The 21,620-nt window shown below is 39.9% G+C and overlaps 1 protein-coding gene across 5 annotated transcripts in view; it reads right to left on the bottom strand.

The window, feature by feature from the left end:
• Positions 1–21,620, bottom strand: part of MICU1 (mitochondrial calcium uptake 1) — a 264,556-nt gene that overhangs the window by 185,356 nt on the left and 57,580 nt on the right. For 4 of the 5 annotated variants that reach the window (XM_065520916.2, XM_005565558.5, XM_005565557.5 and 1 more), the window contains exons 2-4: positions 19,584–19,745; positions 16,050–16,218; positions 3,395–3,557 (exon numbers count right to left, since the gene is read on the bottom strand). In XM_065520916.2, coding sequence (XP_065376988.1) covers positions 3,395–3,557; positions 16,050–16,218; positions 19,584–19,744 — 493 coding nt within the window. In that variant the 5' untranslated portion in view covers position 19,745. Of the gene's footprint in view, positions 1–3,394; positions 3,558–16,049; positions 16,219–19,583; positions 19,746–20,162; positions 20,425–21,620 lie in introns of those variants that run through there. The other variant, XM_074001853.1, reaches the window with a different exon arrangement.

The following is a 21,620-nucleotide window of genomic DNA, read 5'->3' as shown; positions in this document are numbered from 1 at the left end:
GGTGTCTAGTTTGGTTTCCTTAAAAGCAAGGTATCAGTGTGGAAGGACTAAGAAAAGTGAAACAGGTCAGCAGAAAAAGCCAATTCAAAGGTATGTTATTAAGTTGACTACCACTGTAGACAACCAGAGCTCAACTCCCCTTGGCCCATCTGAGAAACCATATAGTCTGTATATCAGAATTGATCATCCAAGACAATGGAGAAGAGGGTATCCACCAATTCTCAGCAGTAAGTGTTAATGCTTTTGTATCTCCAAATGTGTGCATGTGCCAACATGGTTGAGTATGCTCCTACAGGTGCCCCATGCTATAGCAGCAGAGATGCCCTATAGGAGAAAGCAACAGATACACAACATAGCTGAGGCTTTGTCCTGTCGGGCTGCAACACTGTACAACTAACTGCTGCAGCAGCAACCTGAGCAAAAAGGTGGGCTGAGAAATGTGAGACGAGGCATAAAATATGTCTCACATAAATGGCAATAAAAAAACACGAAAGTGAAAAAAAACGGTAGATAAAAGACTGAAGAGACATATCAATCAAATGCAGTGTAGAGGTTAATTTAAACAAACCAACTCTAACAGTTATTTTTTAGATAGGAAAATGTGAACAGTGCCTGGATATTTGCTATTAAGGAATAACTGCTGCCTGTTTTTAAATGCAATTATTTAAAAAGTATTATTGTTTTTAAAGTTCTCGTACTTTAGAGACACATGCAAAAGTATTTACAGGTTGTCTACATGTCTTGAATTGGCTTTAAAACAATCTGGGGTGAGGAAAGGAAGTAAGAGAGGTTATAGAAGAAACAAGATTGGCCATGTGTTATAATTGTTGAAGCTAAGTGATGTGTGCACATGGGTTGATTACATTTTCTACTTTTCAGGTTTGAAAATTTCCACAACCAAAATTTTATTTTTATTTCTCTCTCTTTCTATCTCCCTCTTTCTCTCTCTCTCTTTCTCTCTCCTTCTGAGACAGCGTCTCACTCTGTCACCCAGGCTAGAGTGCAATGGCATAGTCTTGGCTCACTGCAACTTCCGCCTCCTGGGTTCAAGCAATTCTCCTGCCTCAGCCTCCCGAGTAGCTGGGATTACAGGTGTGCACCACCATACCCAGCTAATTTTTATAGTTTTATTAGAGACAGGGTTGTGCCATGTTGGCCAGGCTGGTCTCTAATGCCTAATCTCAAGAGATCTGCCTGCCTCAGCCTCCCAAAGTGCTGGGATTACAGACATGAGCTACTGCACCCCGCCAACAACCAAAAAATTTAAATAGCAAATTTCATACATTTTGGAGGGGTGATGGTTCTACATAGTTTTTATTTGACCTAGAGATATGTGAATATTAATAATGTGGGCAAAATATTATGAATTTTCTGGTTAGAAAATGACATAAATGTTTTTGGTTCCCTAAGCTCACTTTGTTATTTCATGTGTCTGGTTTTTTTTTTTTTTTTGGAGACAGGGTCTGGCTCTATTGCCCAGGCTTGGGTGCAGTGGTGTCATCTCGGCACACTGCAACACCCACCTCCCAGGCTCAAGCCATCGTCCCACCTCTTCCTCCCAAGTAGCTGGGACTACAGGCACGCACCACCATGACTAGCTAATGTTTTTATTTTTCGTAAAGATGGAGTTTCGCCATGTTGCCCAGGCTGGTCTTCAACTCCTGAGCTCAAATAATCCATCTGCGTCAGCTTCCCAAAGGGTTGGGATTACAGGCATGAGCCACAGCACCTAGCCCATCTGTCTGTATTTTTGACCACACAATTTACTCACTCTGAATGATGTCTTTTCTTTCTCCTATATATAATGAGCTATTATTCATTTTTCAAAACCCAACTCAAATAGTACTCCATTTAGGATGTCTTCCTATATACTCTCTAAAGAATTAGATTCTTAGCCGGGTGCAGTGGGTCACACCTGTCATCTCATCACTTTGGGAGGCTGAGGCAGGTGGATCACCTGAGGTCAGGGGTTTGAGATCAGCCTGGCCAACATGGCCAGACCCCATCCTCTACTAAAAAATACAAAATTAGCTGGGCATGGTGGCACATGCCTGTAATCCCAGCTACTCAGGAGTCAAGGCTGGAGAATCACTTGAACCCAGGAGGCGGAGATTGCAGTGAGCTGAGATTGCGCCATTGTATTCCAGCCTGGGTGACAAGAGTGAAACTCCATTTCAAAAAAAAAAGAACTAGTTTCTTTATATCCTACTCCTATACCATATACAGTCATGTGCTGCTTAACGATGTTTTAGTCAACAAAGGACTAATCTACAGTGGTGGTCCCATAAAATTATAACTGAGCTAAAAATTCCTATTGCCTAGTGACTTTATACCAATAGTAACATCATAGTACAACTATTTTATTTTTAAAATAAATTTAGTGTAGTCTAAGTGTACAACGCTTATAAAGTCTACAGGTGCACTATTTTCCATCTTTTATATGTTTAGATATGTTTGGATATACAATTACTTACCACTGTGTTACAATTGCCTACTGTATTCAGTACCGTAACATGCCATACAGGTTTATAGCCTAGGAACAAGAGGCTATACCATATAGTCTAGATGTGTAGTAGGTTATACCATCTAGATTTGTATTAAGTACTTCATGATGTTTGCACAATAACGAAATACCTAAGGACACATTACTCAGAACGTATCCTCATCATTAAGTGGCCCATGACTGTACAATCAATTCTTGCTATTTGTAGTTATGTTCTGTACGGTCACTGTGGACAATGAATTAGTGAATATCAACCTATTGCTCTTGGGGAAATTCAGGGTTAAGCTCCTTTGAGCCTATGGTCACAACATTTTCACAACCAATCAATATATAACCTTGTTTTATGTGTGTGAAAGTTAGAATATTGATTAGATCATTCTTCTTTTTAAATGTAGGTGTTTATAACTATAAATTTCCCTCTGAGCACTGCTTTTGTGGTACTGCATAAGTTTTTGGAGGTTCTGTATTCCTTTTCATCCAACTGAAAGCATTTTCTAACTTCCTTTGTGATTATGTATTTGATCTACTGGTTGTTTAAAAGTGTGTTAATTTCATACTCCATATGTTTTCTAGTTTTCCTCACTAAAGAGTGACTTGATAGCAGTTATATGTGTAATGTATTGCCTTCAGGAACAATCTAATTACAGGCAATGAATCTCAACCAGAGGGGCACAATCTCCTTCACCTCTTACCCTGGTTGCAGATTGCCACATTAGACTGCAGGCTTCTCTTTTGTACTCCTAAAGCCTAGCACAATGCCTGATATTCAATAAGCATACTGTTCATAACATTATTACAAGGACCTGGAAGATTTCAGTACTATGTAGAAAGAGACAAAGTAGCTTATAAAAAATAAATATCACAATCTTATATTTCACTTTAGCAACTTACGCTCTGGTTGTTTTTCATTGGGTGTTATGGATCGCACAAAATCTTCTGGCGTCATAAACACTTCTGCTTCACCAGGCTCATTGATGACTTTCAAGGTGGCAAAATATCGGAAGATTTTGTCTGGTGTGGAGTAGGCTCGAATCCTATTCTCATATTCCATCACCTAAAGTTAGAAATTTAGAAAGTGTTACTATATTAAGCCATGCGCATAGGCTCATACATTCTTATCATCACTGCTCATCAATTCTCATATATTTTCCATCTTATTTTGGGAAGAAATGCTATCTTTTTTTCTAGACTTAGTTTTTTAAATTACAAATGAACATCAAAAATATTTAATATTCTTGGAATTTTTTATTTCTTGCAATATACCATTCATATTCCAGTTGAGGCAATGCTCATGTAACTTTGGTTTAAAACTTTTTTTGAAGAATTCTCTAATGTCTTAAATCACTGAAGGCTAGCAAAAATTTTTTTTTTTTTTTTTTTTTTTTGAGACGGAGTCTCTCTCTGTCGCCCAGGCTGGAGTGCAGTGGCCGGATCTCAGCTCACTGCAAGCTCCACCTCCCGGGTTTACACTATTCTCCTGCCTCAGCCTCCTGAGTAGCTGGGACTACAGGCGCCCGCCACCTCGCCCGGCTAGTTTTTTGTATTTTTTAGTAGAGACGGGGTTTCACCAGGTTAGCCAGGATAGTCTCGATCTCCTGACCTCGTGATCCGCCCGTCTCGGCCTCCCAAAGTGCTGGGATTACAGGCTTGAGCCACCGCGCCCGGCCTGCAAAATTTTTAAATGTCGTAAGAAATTTCAGATTTCAGTAATAGGGTACAATGCCATATATATGCCAACCTATAGGTTCTTAAATACCAAGTCTTTTTTTCTATTTTTTACAATCCTTTTCCCAGAAGATTTTTTTAACACTCTCTTTTTTAAAAATTATCTTTATTTTTATAGAGAGAAGATCTCGCCACATTGTCCAGGCTGGCCTCAAACTTCTGGACTCAAGTGATCCTTCCATCATGGCCTCCCAAAGCACTGGGATTACAGGCAGTAGCCATTGTGCCTGGCCTAAATACCAAGTTTTTACAAAGGGATTGATTTTACAGTTTCTACTTCTATGCAATTTCCTAATTCCTGAAACAAAACAGACTTTAGATTTCATAGGTTTCAAAAGCTAGTAGGTCTTCAAAGACAAAATACATTAAATGAAGGCATAGAAAAATAAAATTACATATGATGGAAATTCAATTATTAACAGGTCTGAAGCAACAGACTTTTGATTATAAAATTAAGCAAATTGCCAGAGATCCTTTACATATGCCATATTTAGAAAGCAGCAAAGTTGAGAATCACACAAGCAAATGTTGGCATAGCAACAAAATCAAGTATGGCATATATTTAACTAAAAGGCTGTCAAATTAATATGAAAGTTAATTCCCTTATCTGGTATATAAGCCCCCATTCTGTACATGGAACATACAAAATACTATACCAGCCACATAATATTTCAGTGAAAAAAATGTATCTCATACCTGAATTTTACATGTTGAAATAGCCAACAATAAATAATATCTTATAAATAACTGGCTAGAAAATGTGTCAAGGCAATAAAACCTATAATCTCATCAGTTCCATGTCATGAAGTAATTTACCAATGTTAAGAAAAACTTTATTGATGTTTTATTTTATTTTATTATTGTTATTTTTTTGAGATGGAGTTTTGTTCTTGTTGCCCAGGCTGGAGTGCAATGGTTTGATCTTGGCTCACTGCAACCCTCGTCTCTGGGTTCAATCAATTCTCCTGCCTCAGCCTCCCAAGTAGCTTGGATTACGGGCGCCCGCCACCACACCTGGCTAATTTTTTGTATTTTTACTAGAGACGGCTTCACCATGTTAGCCAGGCTGGTCTCGAACTCCTGACTTCAAATGATCCACCTGCCTCAGCCTCCCAAAGTGCTGGGGATTACAGGAGTGAGCCACCGCACCAGGCCTTTATTGATGTTTTAAATTTGCACATTAACATAGCAATTACTATAACTGTCAGTCCTGGCTAGATGTCACTTTGAGGTCATTGGCAGCAGCTGTTTAACAAGGCTCTTAATTCCACTACCACATGTGCTTTTAGCAACTGAGAAAAGACTGCAGACTTGTAACCACATATGACAGGAATTTTTTCAATGCTAACTTGTAATACAATCTGAATAGATTTCACAGGAGACTTTATCAAAAGATTGAGCATATGGCGAACACACTGAAGAGTTTTGCAACCTCTCAGCAGCCTTGAGACATAGCTACAAGTTTTAAAGGCATTTTATATTACACAACAACTGTCTGCTGGGAAATAATGGCTACAGAAATACCTTTCTTTTTTTTTTTTTTTTTTTTTTTGAGACGGAGTCTCACTCTGTCACCCAGGCTGGAGTGCACAATCTCGGTTCACTGGAAGCTCTGCCTCCCGGGTTCACGCCATTCTCCTGCCTCAGCCTCCAGAGTAGCTGGGACTACAGGCACCCACCACCACGCCCGGCTAATTTCTTGTGTTTTTAGTAGAGGTTGAGGTTTCACTGTGTTAGCCAGGATGGTCTTGATCTCCAGACCTCATGATCCGCTCACCTCGGCCTCCCAAAGTGCTGGGATTACAAGTGTGAGCCACCGTGCCCAGCCAGAAATACCTTTCTTTAGGCCATCTGTATTCTTGTTATTCCTCTGAATAACAACAACAAAAAAGAAATCATTTGGAATATTTGGGGCATATGAGTAGCAATTACTACCAATGAGGACTTCGTGAACTAAAATGTTAAGTCAATCATATACACAAAGGCAGAAAAATAAGAACTTAAAAATCAACAATTTAAGACAAAATCAGATTCGTTTTTGAAATAATAAGTCAAGGAAAGTAACAGACTTAGTATACTCCCACATTGGTAGAATTTAGTATAGACCTATTGTATGGTATATATTTTGCTTTTTTTCACTTAGCATTGTATCTTAGCCTGTTAAAAGGAAGAACAAACTATCATATAAATAGTTCGGAATATAGCATCCAAGATAACAAAGGCTTGGAAGCAGAGATATAGAGAAAACTGTTGAAGGATTTTGAGATGTTTAGCCTGGGAAAAGATATACTAAGAGAATTATGATCGTTCATTCAATCACTTACCTTATAAGACTTTCTTGAGCATTATTAAGACACTTGTCTTCAATAACACTGCTAGACTTAATTGGATCAAAATTTGGGCATTATTTTTCCTATATGAACTGCATCAAAGAGTAGCCAAAGAGAATTTATAATCAAATAGTAGATGAGGGATAGTGTCTGTTTATAAAATATTCCAATTAATAAATGAAAAAGATTTGATAAAATTAGAATATCATTTTGCAACTTCAATGAATTAACAGATATAGGCAATGAACATCAATAGCTGTCAATACTGCAAAAAGAAAAGCAACTAGACATTAGGTGTCTTATGGTAAAATAACATAATACCACCACTAGGCTGCAAGGATCAAAACTGAGTCTGATCAAGCCTCAGAATTCAGATGCCAATATTTAGGTAATACAGAGAAAAGTGGAACACGTTGAATTGCACTGAGAATAAGCATCAGTAAAACCTAGGCCCAGGAAACTTCATAGTCTAAATGGCCTGCATTCTGTCACCTGTAGATTAAGACGCTTTAAAGATGTATCATCAAACAAAATAAGCAAGATTAAACTATATGTCTAGGAATAAACACTGGAGTAAAAAAACTATGAAGAACAAAAAGAAATGGTTACTATAAAAATCATTTTAGGTTTCCTATATCTGTATAAAACAACAGTAAAACAATTATTTTTTTCAAATACAGACACTGGCTGGGCACCGTGGCTCACGCCTGTAATTCTAGCACTTTGGGAGGCCAAGGTGAGTGGATCACTTGAGGTCAGGAGTTCGAGACCAGCCTGGCTAACCTGGTGAAACCCCATCTCTACTAAAAATACAAAAATTAGGTAGTTGTGGTGGTACACACCTGTAGTCCCAGCTACTGGCGAGGCTGAGGCAGGAGACTCTCGAACCTGGGAGGCAGAGGTTGCAGTGAGCTGAGATTGTGCCACTGCACTCCAGCCTGGGTGACAGAGAGAGACTCTATCTCAAAACAAAACAAATAATAAAAAAAAAAAACAGATATTCTATGTGATACTGAACAATAAAATCAGACTCATGAGGAAGAACTCTGAATAGTAAGAGTATTTCAAAATGAAGTAAAAAATTCCCCAGCAAGGGGAAGATGAAGAACATGAAGATCATTATAATTATTTCCCCTAAGAAAGAGCGGCTCTGAGGATCATTTTAAAATCTTGTGCTTACAAAATGCTGTCACCTTCTAGTTTACTGTTACTGAACTTCACAAAACAAAACAAAAAAGCAGACCAACCAATAAAAAGTAAGCCCCAGCTGGAAACTTGAGCTTTAGAAAGGAAAAGTACATTGTTATAACTATACAAAAAAATCTTAAGGAAGAAAAAAGTTAATTTTTTCTGTGATTTGACAACTTTAAGTGATATAGACCAGTGGTGAATGTCACCACTCCTCCATTTTTAATGGCAGAAGCAAGGGGGAAAGAATATAAAAAGAATGAGTCTACCCAAGTTGGTAGTACTGACTGTGATGAGTATCTCACTCACTCAAACAGCGCTTTAAAACTACTCCTGGGCTTGCTCCTTGAATGACACCACATACAGTTAATAGATGGTCCAAGAGGAGTTACACTGTTCCCATCACCAACCACATTCCTGCAAAGGATCAGCTATCTTTTGACCATGGATGGAAGATTAGATGAGATGAGCAATTGATGCCTCTACTTGCACGGTAGTCCATATCACCACCACAGGCCTCTGTTTCAAAGGCCTATAATTGTCTGTTTCAGTTGGCTTACAAATTAAATAAGAGGAGAGGATAAGGGAAGAATGGGCTCTTTCTATTGTTAAAAGGGACATATTGGCTGGGCATGGTGGCTCAAGCCTGTAATCCCAGCACTTTGGGAGGCCGAGGCGGGTGGATCACGAGGTCAGGAGATCAAGACCGTCCTGGCTGACACGGTGAAACCCCGTCTCTACTAAAAAATACAAAAAACTAGCCGGGTGAGGTGGCGGGCGCCTGTAGTCCCAGTTACTCGGGAGGCTGAGGCAGGAGAATGGTGTGAACCCAGGAGGTGGAGCTTGCAGTCAGTGGAGATCGCGCCACTGCACTCCAGCCTGGGTGACAGAGCAAGACTCCGTCTCAAAAAAAAAAAAAAGGGACATATTTTCCCTTGGTCCTGATACCAGTTTTATGGCTTAATTTTGGTAGAATGCCCAAGGAAAACCATGGATATAATGTCTTGAGCCCAAGTTAATGCAAGTAACAGTAAATCCCTGTGGGCCCTGATTTCAGAAATAATGCATAGGCATGGGATGGAGACTGAGGCCACACCTGGAAAAGGTAGCAGGCAGGAAGGTGTTGTAAATATATCACGTGGCCGGCACACTTTCTCTCAAGAGGTGACATAACTTAATCTGTAACTTAACAGTTGTCCTCCATTTTCGAGACTCCCTCTCTTTTGCTAGTCAATTTTTGGCCACCCATAATAATGAACATCTGTCATAGGATGACCTCTTAAGGTTCTATGCAATTCCAAGTTCTATGACACTAGTCTCATAAAGTAAATTAATAAAGTAAATTAATTTTTGGCAGTAATAGTAATAATATACATAAGTTCCAATATTAACATTCTTTTTTTTTTTTTCTTTTGAGATCGAGTTTCACTCTTGTTGCCCAGGCTGGAGTGTAATGGTACGATCTCAGCTCACTGCAACCTCCACCTCCCAGGTTCAAGTGATTCTCATGCCTCAGCCACCCAAGTAGCTGGGATTACAGGCATGTGCTACCATGCCCGGCTAATTCTGTATTTTTAGTAGAGATGGGATTTCACCAGGTTGGTCAGGCTGGTCTCAAACTCCTGAGCTTAGGTGATCCACCCACCTCGGCCTCCCATAGTGCTGGGATTACAGGCGTGAGCCACCATACCCAGCCCCTTATTAACGTTCTTAACTGTCGGTCAAAATAAGTCCCCAAATTACTAAAGAACATATTTTTTCATTTGTTGTATCTTATTGATGATAAAAGCATGTCTGTAAAAATTTCTTCTCCAACATATTTTGCCCATGTTGAAAAAATCTGGCTGGGTCAATGGTGGCTCGTGCCTGTAATCCCAGCACTTTGGGAGGCAAGGCAGGTGGATCACCTGAAATCAGGAGTTTGAGACCAGCCTGGCCAACATGGCAAAACTCAGTCTCTACTAAAAATATAAAAATTAGCTAGGCATGGTGGCGGGTGTCTGTAATTCTACCTATTTGGGAGGCTGAGGCAGGGAAAATCACTTGAACCCAGGAGGTGGAGGATGCAGTGAGCAGAGATCACGCCACTGCACTCCAGCCTGGATGACAGAGCAAGACTCCAACTAAAAAAAAAAAAAAAAAGAAAGAAAAATCTCTATGGCCTTGATTCTCGGCCTTTCTTTTAAAACAAGCATATTAGTTAGGGTAGGTTAAAATGCTACTACAAATACACCTCAAAATACAATATCTCCAATAAAATGAAATTGTCTTTCTCCCTAAGATACAACCCACAGTGCACATTCCTGGTTGGCAGGAATTGATAAGTTCCTTCATGTACTCAAGCTCAAGGCAGCCAACATATGGCTTCCAAGGTCAGTTCAGCTCATCACCATTCCAGCTCTCAGGAAAAGGGGAAAGTGCATTGAAAAACCCTGTGGGGGCTTTAGGAGCCAGGCCTAGTAGTGGCTCACATCACTCAGGAGTCAGGCTTAGACGTGGTTCAAATTACTCCCATTCAGTGGACAACCAGCAATCTCCACCACAGTGGATACAGTGAAAAATCAAGGCTCAAGATCACATTTAGAAATCCTAAGATCACTGAAATGCCATGACAATAACTGACCAAGGTTAAACCATGAACAAAGTCCTGTGACCAGAAGACATAATGTTAAAAGAATGCAGAATAAGGAGCAAGAGTTTTGACATTAGACAGACATAAATTTTATAATTTTATGCCTGCCTCTATGAGTAACTAGTTGTATGATTTTAGACAAGCTACTAAATTTCTCCACACAATAAACTATATATGTGTATATAAGTGTATGTCTACATATATACTCACACAAATATATATACATACATATATAGATGCATGCATATAAATATATACTATGGCACACAGAAAATGCTCAATAGTTTCCTTCCATTTTTCTATTCATTCTGTTGTTTGTAAACTGAGTTGAGTGTCCAGCAGCAGCCTACTTTCTTTAGCATTTTGTTTGGCATATATAGCACATTTTACATCTTTTAATATTCATATTTTCCTATCACTTTAAAATTACAACAAACTGAACTAAATAATTTGGCCTTTTAAAATACAGATGCCACTAAACATAGTCTCAATCAAACAAATAGCTCAGAAAAAACAATGCCAGCAAAGCTATCAGAAATATAAAAATAATAAACCAGATCTTTACTGAGCAAGAGTCTAAAAAGCAGCAACAGTTTCTGTAAACGGATCTCACAATTCAAAGAACAATTTTATATATGAAAAGTACAGAAACGACGGTGGGATTTCAATACACTTAGAATTTTCTGGTTTTTGGCCGGGCGCGGTGGCTCAAGCCTGTAATCTTAGCACTTTGGGAGGCCGAGACGGGCGGATCACGAGGTCAGGAGATCGAGACCATCCTGGCTAACACGATGAAACCCCGTCTCTACTAAAAGATACAAAAAACTAGCCCAGTGTGGTGGCGGGCGCCTGTAGTCCCAGCTACTCTGGAGGCTGAGGCAGGAGAATTGCGTGAACCCGGGAGGCGGAGCTTGCAGAGATCCGGCCACTGCACTCCAGCCTGGGCAACAGAGCAAGACTCCGTCTCAAAAAAAAAAAAAAAAAAAAAAATTCTGGTTTTTGAGCCTGTGCTCTAAAAATATAAAAATCATTGGTAAACTTAAAGATGAGAAAAATTTTAAAGGTATAACCAATTCAAAACAAGACACCATCTCTGTGGATCAGAGACTACATAGAAACATACTATGGTAGGAAGAAATGAAGTTGTAGGCTTCTGGACTTCAGGCTGAAAACAGGCAAAGCAATTAAGGGCAGTAAGTGTGCAGAAAAGGAGGCATGAACCCAGAGCTAAATTCATTGAATAAAACCAGAAGAAGCTATCGCAGGGCTTCTCTTGACCACGAAAGGAGGGTGAAGTTTTAGTAAGCTGCTACCTAGAGAAAATGCTCATTTAGAGCATTTTCCACAGCTTTGCCCCAGAACCTTTGCCAAACGGTTGTTGGGCTCAGTGTCTGGATCTTCAATACAATGAAGCACAGGCTATAAATATAAGGTCTACTTCTGAATAAAAAAACCTAGCAGGTGAGAGAAAGCAGCCACTGAAACACTAAATAGGAAAAATTAAGCAAAACAAACAAATGAAAACAAAAAGGGGCAGCAGCGGGATGATCTCTTAAAGCCAGGAGTTTGAGACTAGCCTGGGCAAGTCCCCATTCTATAAAAAAAATTTAAAAAAATTAGCTGCTTATGGAGATGCATGCCTGTAGTTCTGGCTAATAGGGCTGAGGCAGGATAATTACCTGAGCCCAGAAGTTCGAGGCTGCAGTGAGCTTTCATCGTGCCATTGCATTCCAGCCTGGGTGACAGAGCAAGACTCTGACTCTACAAATTTTATTTTTTCAAATGAGCTGGGCATGGTGGCACACACCTCTAGTCCTCTCTATTGCAGAGGCCGAGGCAGCAATATTACTTAAACCCATGAGTGCGAGGCTGCAGTGAGCTATGATTGCACCACTGCACTCCAGCCTATGTGAGAGACCAAGACCCTCTCTCCAAAAAATAAAATAAAAAACCCACAAAAAACAAAAAAGCAAATTTAGGATACCAGTTTACCTCTGAAGAAGATGGAAGATGATGGGGGAGGAAAGGGACTGAAGGGGAGTATAAAAGCAATGTATTTTTAAATACTCATTTATTTTTTAAAAAACAATCTGAAGAAATACAATATTAAAACTTGACAAAAGTGAGTGTTGGTTGTTTATAAAATTATAAAACTTATGTAATTTTATAAACTATAGACTATAATTTTATAAATATAAAAAACATTATTCTCTTTTTTCTCTGAATATTTGAAATATTACATAAAAATTAAGAGAACATAAAAGAACAAAAGTATAAATGAAAAATGAGAGGGCTGGGCACAGTGGCTCATGCCTGTAGTCCTAGCACTTTGGGAGGCCAAGGTGGGAGGATCACTTGAGCTCAGAAGTTTGAAACCAGCAAGGGCAACATAGTGAGACCTCGTCTTCACAATGAATAAATTTTTTTTAAAATAAACATTTTAAAAAGAAAAAAGTTAAAAGAAAAAGAAAAGTGAGAATGTGAAGGACAACATATAGAGCAGGGGTTCCCAGCCCCGGGCCGAGGACTGGTACTGGTCCGGGGCTTATTAGGAACCAGGCTGCATAGCAGGAGGTGAGCAGCAGTGGAACATGACTGACTAAGCTCTGCCTCCTGTCAGATCAGCGGCAACATTAGATTCTCATAGGAGCACGAACCCGACTGTGAACTGCACATGCAAGAGATCTAGGTTGTGTGCGTTATGAGAATCTAATGCCTGATGATCTGCAGTGGAACAGTTTCTCCTCAAACCATCCCCTCCCACTCTGGTCTGCAGGAAAATTATCTTCCACAAAACCAGTCCCTGGTGCCAAAAACATTGGGGACCACTGATGTAGACATCACAGGACCAGACCAGAGGGAAAAAAATGAATGGGAAAGTAGCAAGAGAAAAATACATGATCAAAATGGAGAAGAAAAAAGGGATTAAAAAACGCAGTTTAAGGAGGACTTGGTGTGGTGCTGCCATCTCTCTTGCCTTCGGTCTATGCACCTCTCACTGAACTTCCAATAGCACCACGCTGGAACAGGGCATCCAGAGGTTCACAACCTCTGCGGTCCACAGGAGGCACCAGGCACTATAAAGAGGGCTCAGGGAAGAACATGCTATTTTCAGTAGAAAATAAGTGGTGGTTACTAATTATAATGACTTTGTACTCTGGATCTGGATTTTATGCACATTTATTTATAGCAAGACACCAACTGTTTAAGAAACAAGGATGTTTTAATTCATCCATGAAACAGATATGAAGAGCATTTTAAGAGGTGCAATCTCTGAAAAATAAAACAAACCCTTGAATTTACATAGGATAATAGATAAGTTTTTAATAAACTTATGACATAAGCCAGGCACAGTGGCTCATGCCTATAATCCCAGCACTTTGGGAGGCCAAGGTGGGCAGATCACCTGAGCTCAGGAGTTTGAGATCAGCCTGGCTAACGTGGTGAAACCCCATTTCTATTGAAAATGCAAAAGTTAGCCAGACATGGTGGTGGGTATCTGTAATCCCAGCTACTCAGGAGGCTGAGGCATCAGAATCATTTGAATCCGGGAGGCAGAGGTTGCAGTGAGCCTAGATCACACCACTACACTCCAGCCTGGGCAACAGACCAAGACTCCATCTCAAAACAAACAAACAAACAAAAAACAAAACTTATGGCATAAAAATGTGGTTTATTATTTCTTAAATTATAAATAAATTCTTAACATATCTATATAGATCATGTAAAGGAATGAATATTCAAAGAATGACTGAAAAAACAGAATGAAGACAGAATAAGTGATGAAATAGATTATCAGAGATACAGAAAGACATTAAAACAATTATCCTTGAACAGGGAAAAGACAGCTCTTCCTCTGAAACGTTAGTGAAAGAAATAAGAATTACTTCAAATACAGATTAGATAGGTTTTGTAACTATAAGGGTTGGAATTTGAGTAAATCACACTGATAGTTTTTCATTTTTTCTATGAAGTATGAGACATGCTCATCTGCTGAGTGGACAGTAGGAGTAGAAAATGGAAGTAGGTTCAAAATAAATGTTTATTTGGGACATTTTAGCTGTATTTTGCAAAATGGAAAGTGTGACTGGCCTGTAGATGAAACTACTGGCACAGAGTCAAGTTGTGCTTTCTTTGAATTCACTCAGGGCAAAAGAGTAAATAAATGTATCCTGCCAGAAAAACAAGGATCATTGATAAAACTTGATAATTGACTTGTGATGCATAACTTTTGTTCAAATTCACCTCAATCAGACATGAATTTGGGTATAGAGAAAACACATTTAATACTTTCATCTAGGCTGGGCACGGTGGCTCATGCCTATAAACCCAGCACTGTGGGAGGCCGAGGCAGGTGGATCACCTGAAGTCAGGAGTTCAAGGCCAGCCTAGCCAACATGGTGAAACTCCATCTCTACTAAAAACACAAAAATTAGCTGGGCATGGTGGTACACGCCTGTAATCCCAGCTATTGGGAGGCTGAGGCAGGAGAATTGCTTGAACCCAGGAGGCAGAGGTTACAGTGAGCCAAGATTGTGCCACTGCACTCTAGTCTGGGCAACAGAGGGAGACTCTGTCTCCAAAAATAAAAAAATAACTTCCTCTAACAGATGAAACCAGACAGAAGATCCAGATTTTACAAAGAAGAACTCTTCTTGCAAATACACAAACCACACACACACAAAATACAGAAATAACTCAAATTATCTTGTTGCATTATTAGCTATAGTTTAGCAATGGAAGGCAATTCCCTGAATTTTAACCTTGACATACAAAATGTCTAAGAAATCTATCCTTTTCATTGTTCATCACTCATGTTAGAGGAAATCAAATACCTGATATCATAGGAACTGCTGTAGTGGAACTGAAACTTCACTGAGGCAAAGCTATATATATATAACAGCAGGTTGTGTTCATTACATAAATTTTTTTTTTTTTTTTTTTTTTTTTTGCGACTGAGTCTTGCTTTGCCACCCAGGCTGAAGTGCAGTGGCACAATCTCAGCTCACTGCAACCTCCACCTCCCAGGTTCAAGCAATTCTCCTGCCTCAGCCTCCTGAGTAGCTAGGACTACAGGTGCATGCCACCATGCCAGGCTACTTTTTGTATTTTCAGTAGAGACAGGGTTTCATTACATTGGCCAGGTTGGTCTTGAACTTCTGACCTCAGGTGATCTGCCCGCCTCTCCCTCCCAGAGTGCTGGGATTATAGGTATGAGCCACCGCACAGGGTCTAATTACATAAAATCTTGATAGTCATTTGAAGTTTGTGCTGTCCTCAAAGTTACTTGGTCTTCTAGAAGTTATATTTCCAAAGAGATTTTATTCTCTCTCTACAACTTGGTATCAGAAATACCACAAAGACTCAACTTAACATATATAACACTTAGCATCAGGAAGATCCAGAAACAAAGAATCACCTTAGGCTGCTGAACTGAAAGAACTAAGAAAAAATATGCTAATTGCGGTTATTGGTCCTAGACCCTTTTAACTACCTCCTTTAACTTCACATTCCAAGAGTACTTTTGGCTTAGAACATGATGGAAAATAGCAAAGAAGTGTTAACTTGAAAGTGAACATTAACCATCTGAAACATATGATTAAAAAGATTGAACTGCGTTATTCTACTTTAGGATATACTTCTGATCAACTTGTAAGACTATGCTTCATACTTTTCTGTCTCTGAATCCAGAACGTTTCTTCTTTTTCTCTTCTGGATGAGGCGCAAGATCTGCAGTCTTTTTTTCATGGTTACAAACATCCCCTTCATCTTTATTCTTCCCTTTATCACCAATGTCACTTTTTAGGTTGTCTACACATGGTGGAGATTCTGCATGGGCCCTGGATATGCAAAAAAGAAATCTGGATTAATACTGAATGTCCATCATATTAGCCAAATAAGCAAACAGATACAGCTTAGCAGAGCAACAGCAACGAAACTTGTCAAATATTCTACATGAAGAAGTTCCTCAAAAAATACTAAATAGAACTTCCACATGATCTCTGGGTATATATCCCAAAGAAATGAAAGGGTCTCAAAGAAATATCTGCACATCCATGTTCACAGCAGCACTATGCACAATAGTTGAAAGGTGGAAACAACTCGTAAGTCCATTGGCAGATGAATAAACGAAATGTGGTATATACATATAATGGAATATTTTTCAGCCTTAAAAGGGAAAGAAATCCTCTCACAAGCTACAACATGGATGAATCTTGAGGGCATTATGCTAAGTGAAATAAACCAGTCACAAAACCACAAATATTGTATGACTTCACTTACATGAGTTACCTGGAATATTTAAATTTACAGCAACAGAAAGTAGAATGGGGGTTACCATGGGCTGAGGTAAGGGGAAGCAAGAAAGTTGCTCTTGAATGAGTAGAGTTTCAGTTTTGCAAGATGAAAACATTCTGGAGATCTGTTTCACAATGATGTGAATACACTTTAAACTACTGAATTGCATATTTTAAAACGGTGAAGACATGTGACAGAAGCCCTCATCCACACATCTTCTCACTGAAACCAGAGACAATGAGCCCTTCCAGCACAACAACTAAATGGACTAGACTTTCAGCCATAGAGCCCCTCCTCGTTCTTCATCTCACTCCAACTCTTCCCATTCTCATCCTCCCCTTGTCCCAACTGTAACTGAAAGGGTGGAATATCAAGGTCTTTAGAAAAAAAATGGTTAAAAAAAATGCTTCTTTCACTACAATAAAAAGGAACATAAATAAAGAAGAGGCCAGGCGCGGTGGCTCAAGCCTGTAATCCCAGCACTTTGGGAGGCCGAGATGGGCAGATCACGAGGTCAGGAGATCGAGACCATCCTGGCTAACCCGGTGAAACCCCGCCTCTACTAAAAAAAAGTACAAAACACTAGCCGGGCGAGGTGGCGGGCGCCTGTAGTCCCAGCTACTCGGGAGGCTGAGGCAGGAGAATGGCGTAAACCTGGGAGGCGGAGCTTGCAGTGAGCTGAGATCCGGCCACTGCACTCCAGCCTGGGCGACAGGGCGAGACTCCGTCTCAAAAAAAATAAATAAATAAAAAATAAAGAAGAAATAGGGGCTCAAAATAATACAAGTATTTCTTTTTTAAAAAATAATACAAGTATTTCTGGTAGTTGAAGCCACTGCTGTAATGATATAATACTAAAATTAATTAAATATTACAGAATTGATGAAATACAATGATGTACAAAAAGAAGACTTTTGCTTACAGCCATAATGGACCAAACTGTAACAGATTTGACTTTCCACCAGGGCAAAAATACAGAAAATTGAACAAAATATATCAAATGATTGCTTTCAGACACTGCACAGTATGCAATTCTCTAAGAAAATGGAGGCCTGGCCAGGAGCAGTGGCTCACACCTGTAATCCCAGCACTTTGGGAGGCCGAGGTGCGTGGATCACTTGAGGTCAGGAGTTCGAGACCTGCCTGGCCAACATGGTAAAACCGCATCTCTACTAAAAATACAAAAGTTAACCGGGTTTGGTGGTGCTTGCCTGGTCCCAGCTGGTCGAGAAGCTGGGGCAAGAGAATCTCTTGAACCTGGGGGGCAGAGGTTGTAGTGAGCCAAGATTGCACCAATGCGCTCCAACCTAGGTGACAGAGTGAAACTCCATCTCACAAAAAAAAAAAAAAAAAAGGGAAAGAAAAAGAAAAAGAAAAATGGAGGCCTATAATTGCCCAGAATTTCTGTCTGGAAACATTTTCTAGACCACAAAGAGGATCCCAAGCCAAATATAGTGATCTTGCTAAATTAAGGTGACAGAGATCAAAGTTTAGAAAACCTGAGGTGCCTGGAATTGGTGAGGCAGAGGACTCAAGAGGAAAAAGTCACACAGAGAAAGAGCTCTAAAAATGTATATGGAACACTCTTGAGTATTGAGTCAACACTAAGCAGTGCATTCTTTAGGATGAAACTACACAAAATAATTGCCAAGGAGCCACAGGCCAGTCAATTTCCAGAGTTCACAAGAGAAAACAATCAAGCTCTACCAAGTCAGACTAGAGGAACCTCACGGAACACCTAAGGCATTTAATAACATCCCAGAAAGATCATCCTATATTAATAGGGCTAAATTAGCCCTAGAGGCTGGGCATGGTGGCTCATGCCTGTAATCCCAACACTTTAGGAAGCTGAGGTGGTCATGTCACTTGACCCCAGGAGTTCGAGATCAGCCTAACCAACATGGTGAAACCCCATCTCTACTAAAAATACCAAAAAAAAAAAAAAAAAAACTTAGCCAGGCATGGTGGTACACACCTGTAATCCCAGCTACATGGGAGGCTGAGAATTGCTTGAACCCAGAGGCAGAGGTTGCAATAAGCTGAGATTGTGCCACTACACTCCAGCCTGGGCGACAGAGCAAGACTCCATCTCAAAAAACAAACAAACAAAAATAAAAAACAGAGTGACAGAATCAGAAAAACAGTACCTATGTATTTTAAGAAAGAGAAGACCATGGCTCGCTACATTTTCTCTTCTCTCCAAGGAAGTTTCCATAACTAGTGAAAAAAACTATCAGGGACACTAAAGTACCAAGGTTCCTTAGTTAATTTCACAGGGTCGCCAAGTTGTGAAGTCTCAGAAAGCATTCATTTTCTTTTTTTTTTTTTCTTTTTTTCTGAGACAGTTTTGCTCTGTCACCCAGGTTGGAATGCAGTGGCACAATCTTGGCTTACTGCAACCTCCACCTGACTCCCAGGTTCAAACAATTCTCCTGCCTCAGCCTCCCAAGTTGCTGGGACTATAGGCTCACGTCACTGTGTCTGGCTATTTTTTGTATTTTTGTAGAGATGGGTTTTTGCCATGTTGGCCAAGCTGGTCTCAAACTCCTGACCTCAAGTGATCTGACCACCTTGGGCTCCCAAAGTGCTAGGATTACAGGCGTGAGTCACTGCGCCTGGCCGGAAACCATTCATTTTCTAAAGCTGCTATTGCTATCCCTACCACGTTATTTAAAATGTTTAGCAGAGGAGACAGGCAGACCTTGAAGCACAGTGTTTCCTATGTATTGCCTTGGCATGTTGAATTCTTTGAAACATCTTATTTCATAGATGAATATTCATAATACCAAATGATCTGGGCAAGAAATTTTGATACAGAGTTAAGCCAGAAATCAACTCCTTTCTGACAAGAGAGATGACTGGAAGAATAAAAGTATATGCAAGAACAAGATGGTTGGATAACACTCACCTCTTCCACAAAAGACCAGTACTTGCAGTTACTGCAGATGCTCCCAGGAAAGCCACCATCATTAGTCTTCGCCGGATCTGGATGGGCTGTGATCCTCCATGGTACCATCGAGAACCCACAGCCAGTTCTGCCAAAGCAGAAAGTGAGTTCAGACGAAACATCCTGTGGACAATAAGTAGAAATGTCACTCTTAGCTAGTGGTAGTTATGATGATGATGATCCTACCAATATTTCTAATAAACACTAAAGTAATTGCTCTATGACAGGCACTATTCTAAATAAATTGCTTATATTATCCCATTCAATCCTCAGAATAATCTTATGAGAAAGTACTACTTATAAACCTGATATATTAGTCAAAGTACAATTAGAAGACAGAAACCACATGATAAATTGAATAAGAAACTTTTAATATAAAACATTATTAAGGTCAGGTATGTGGCTCATGCCTGTAATCTTAGCACTCTGGGAGGCCAAGGAGAGAGGATTGTTTGAGCCCAGAAGTTGAAGAACGGCCTAGACAACATAGTAGGACCCCATCTCTACCAAAAAAAATCAGCCAAGCATGGTGACATGCACCTGTAGTCCCAGCTATTCAGGGGGCTGAGGTGAGAGGACTACTTAAGCCCAGGATGTTGAGGCGACAGTGAGCTATGATCAACAGAGCAAGATGCTGTCTCAAAAAATAATTAAATAAACAAAAAAATAAAAAATTATTAGTTACAACAGGAAATTTACTACTCAGAAGTTAAAGAAATAGCAGATATAGGGAGCAGTTACTATTCGAGATCTGACACAGAGCACCAAGAAATGACCAGTCTATAAAAGGTCTACTCTCACTGACAGGGCAGAGATCAGACTGTGTGGAGAGGGCACAGCTATGTACGTCAGAGAAACGTACTAAGGTGCCACGCCAGCAAAATGCACTAGAAAATCACTCTCTGTGATGCCAGAACAAGTCATCCACTGGACAACTCATGCCAGTGGAATTTGTTGGGAAGCTGAACTTTGCAATGGCAGGGGAAGTCACCCATGGAGAGGCAGTTTCACTAGGAAATTGCATATGAGAGTTGCTGCTAAAACTCCTTAAGAGTTGGGTGCCATTGAATGTCCCACTAGTTCCAGCATGCTATAGAAGCAAGCCACAAAGGGCACACTAGAATCAGCAAGAAACACCCTTCCTCCAGGGTCCTTCTAGTCTCTCTACTGACAAAGTTTAACAGTAACTGGCAAAGGAAAAACTTCCAGTATCACAAACAGGACAATGAAAGATGCGTTTAGAGCTGAAATGAAAAAAGATAACTGGTACCCACATTTTACAGATCTAAAATATAACTTGCTCAAGAGTACATAGGTAGGAAGTGATGGATCTAGAATTTGAACCTAGGGAGGACTAACTCCATACTTCAATGTCGCCCAGGAGTTAGGTGGGGAGACTTCAACCTAGGAGGGAAGACTTTGCTGCCCCCTACCTTATAATGCTGATACTGCTTTGAAGTTTTTATTAAATCTTTCTCACGCCCAGGTCCTAGGAGGCCCTCCTCTCTACCAGATTCTCTATACTTAAAACTTCACTTAAAAAAAAATTTTAATATTTTGTTTTAAATCAGAAACATCTGTATTAGTGCATATTACTGTTCAATAAATACTCTCCCATCCCCCATCCCTTAGGCAAAATTACTTTCCTACTTTTTTCTTCTCCTTCTGCATAGTAATGCCAGGTCATAAATTTCCTACTCTTTAAGTTTTTGGTGTATGTCTTGCCATATGTCTTGCTCTAACCAATGGAATGTGGACCAGTTCCATGAAGTGCTTTTAAGAGGTGCTGCTGTTAGTCTTCTTGTGTTCCTGCACTCCATCGAGAGAAGACCATGTCCCAAAGAGACACTGATCCTTCAAACTGGCATCCATAATGAACAAACTTCAGCCTGGAATAAACCACTGGCAAGCCCAGCTGAGCCAGCTGAGCACAGCTGACCTGCAGAATGCTGGTGAGAAATAAATGTGTGTTACTGTAAGCTACAAAGATTTGCGTGC

Source organism: Macaca fascicularis, chromosome 9 (genome assembly GCF_037993035.2).
Source record: "Macaca fascicularis isolate 582-1 chromosome 9, T2T-MFA8v1.1".
Taxonomy (NCBI): Eukaryota; Metazoa; Chordata; class Mammalia; order Primates; family Cercopithecidae; genus Macaca; species Macaca fascicularis.
The sequence above is the reverse complement of the archived record's forward strand: the minus strand, read 5'-3'. Positions and strand labels throughout refer to the sequence as shown.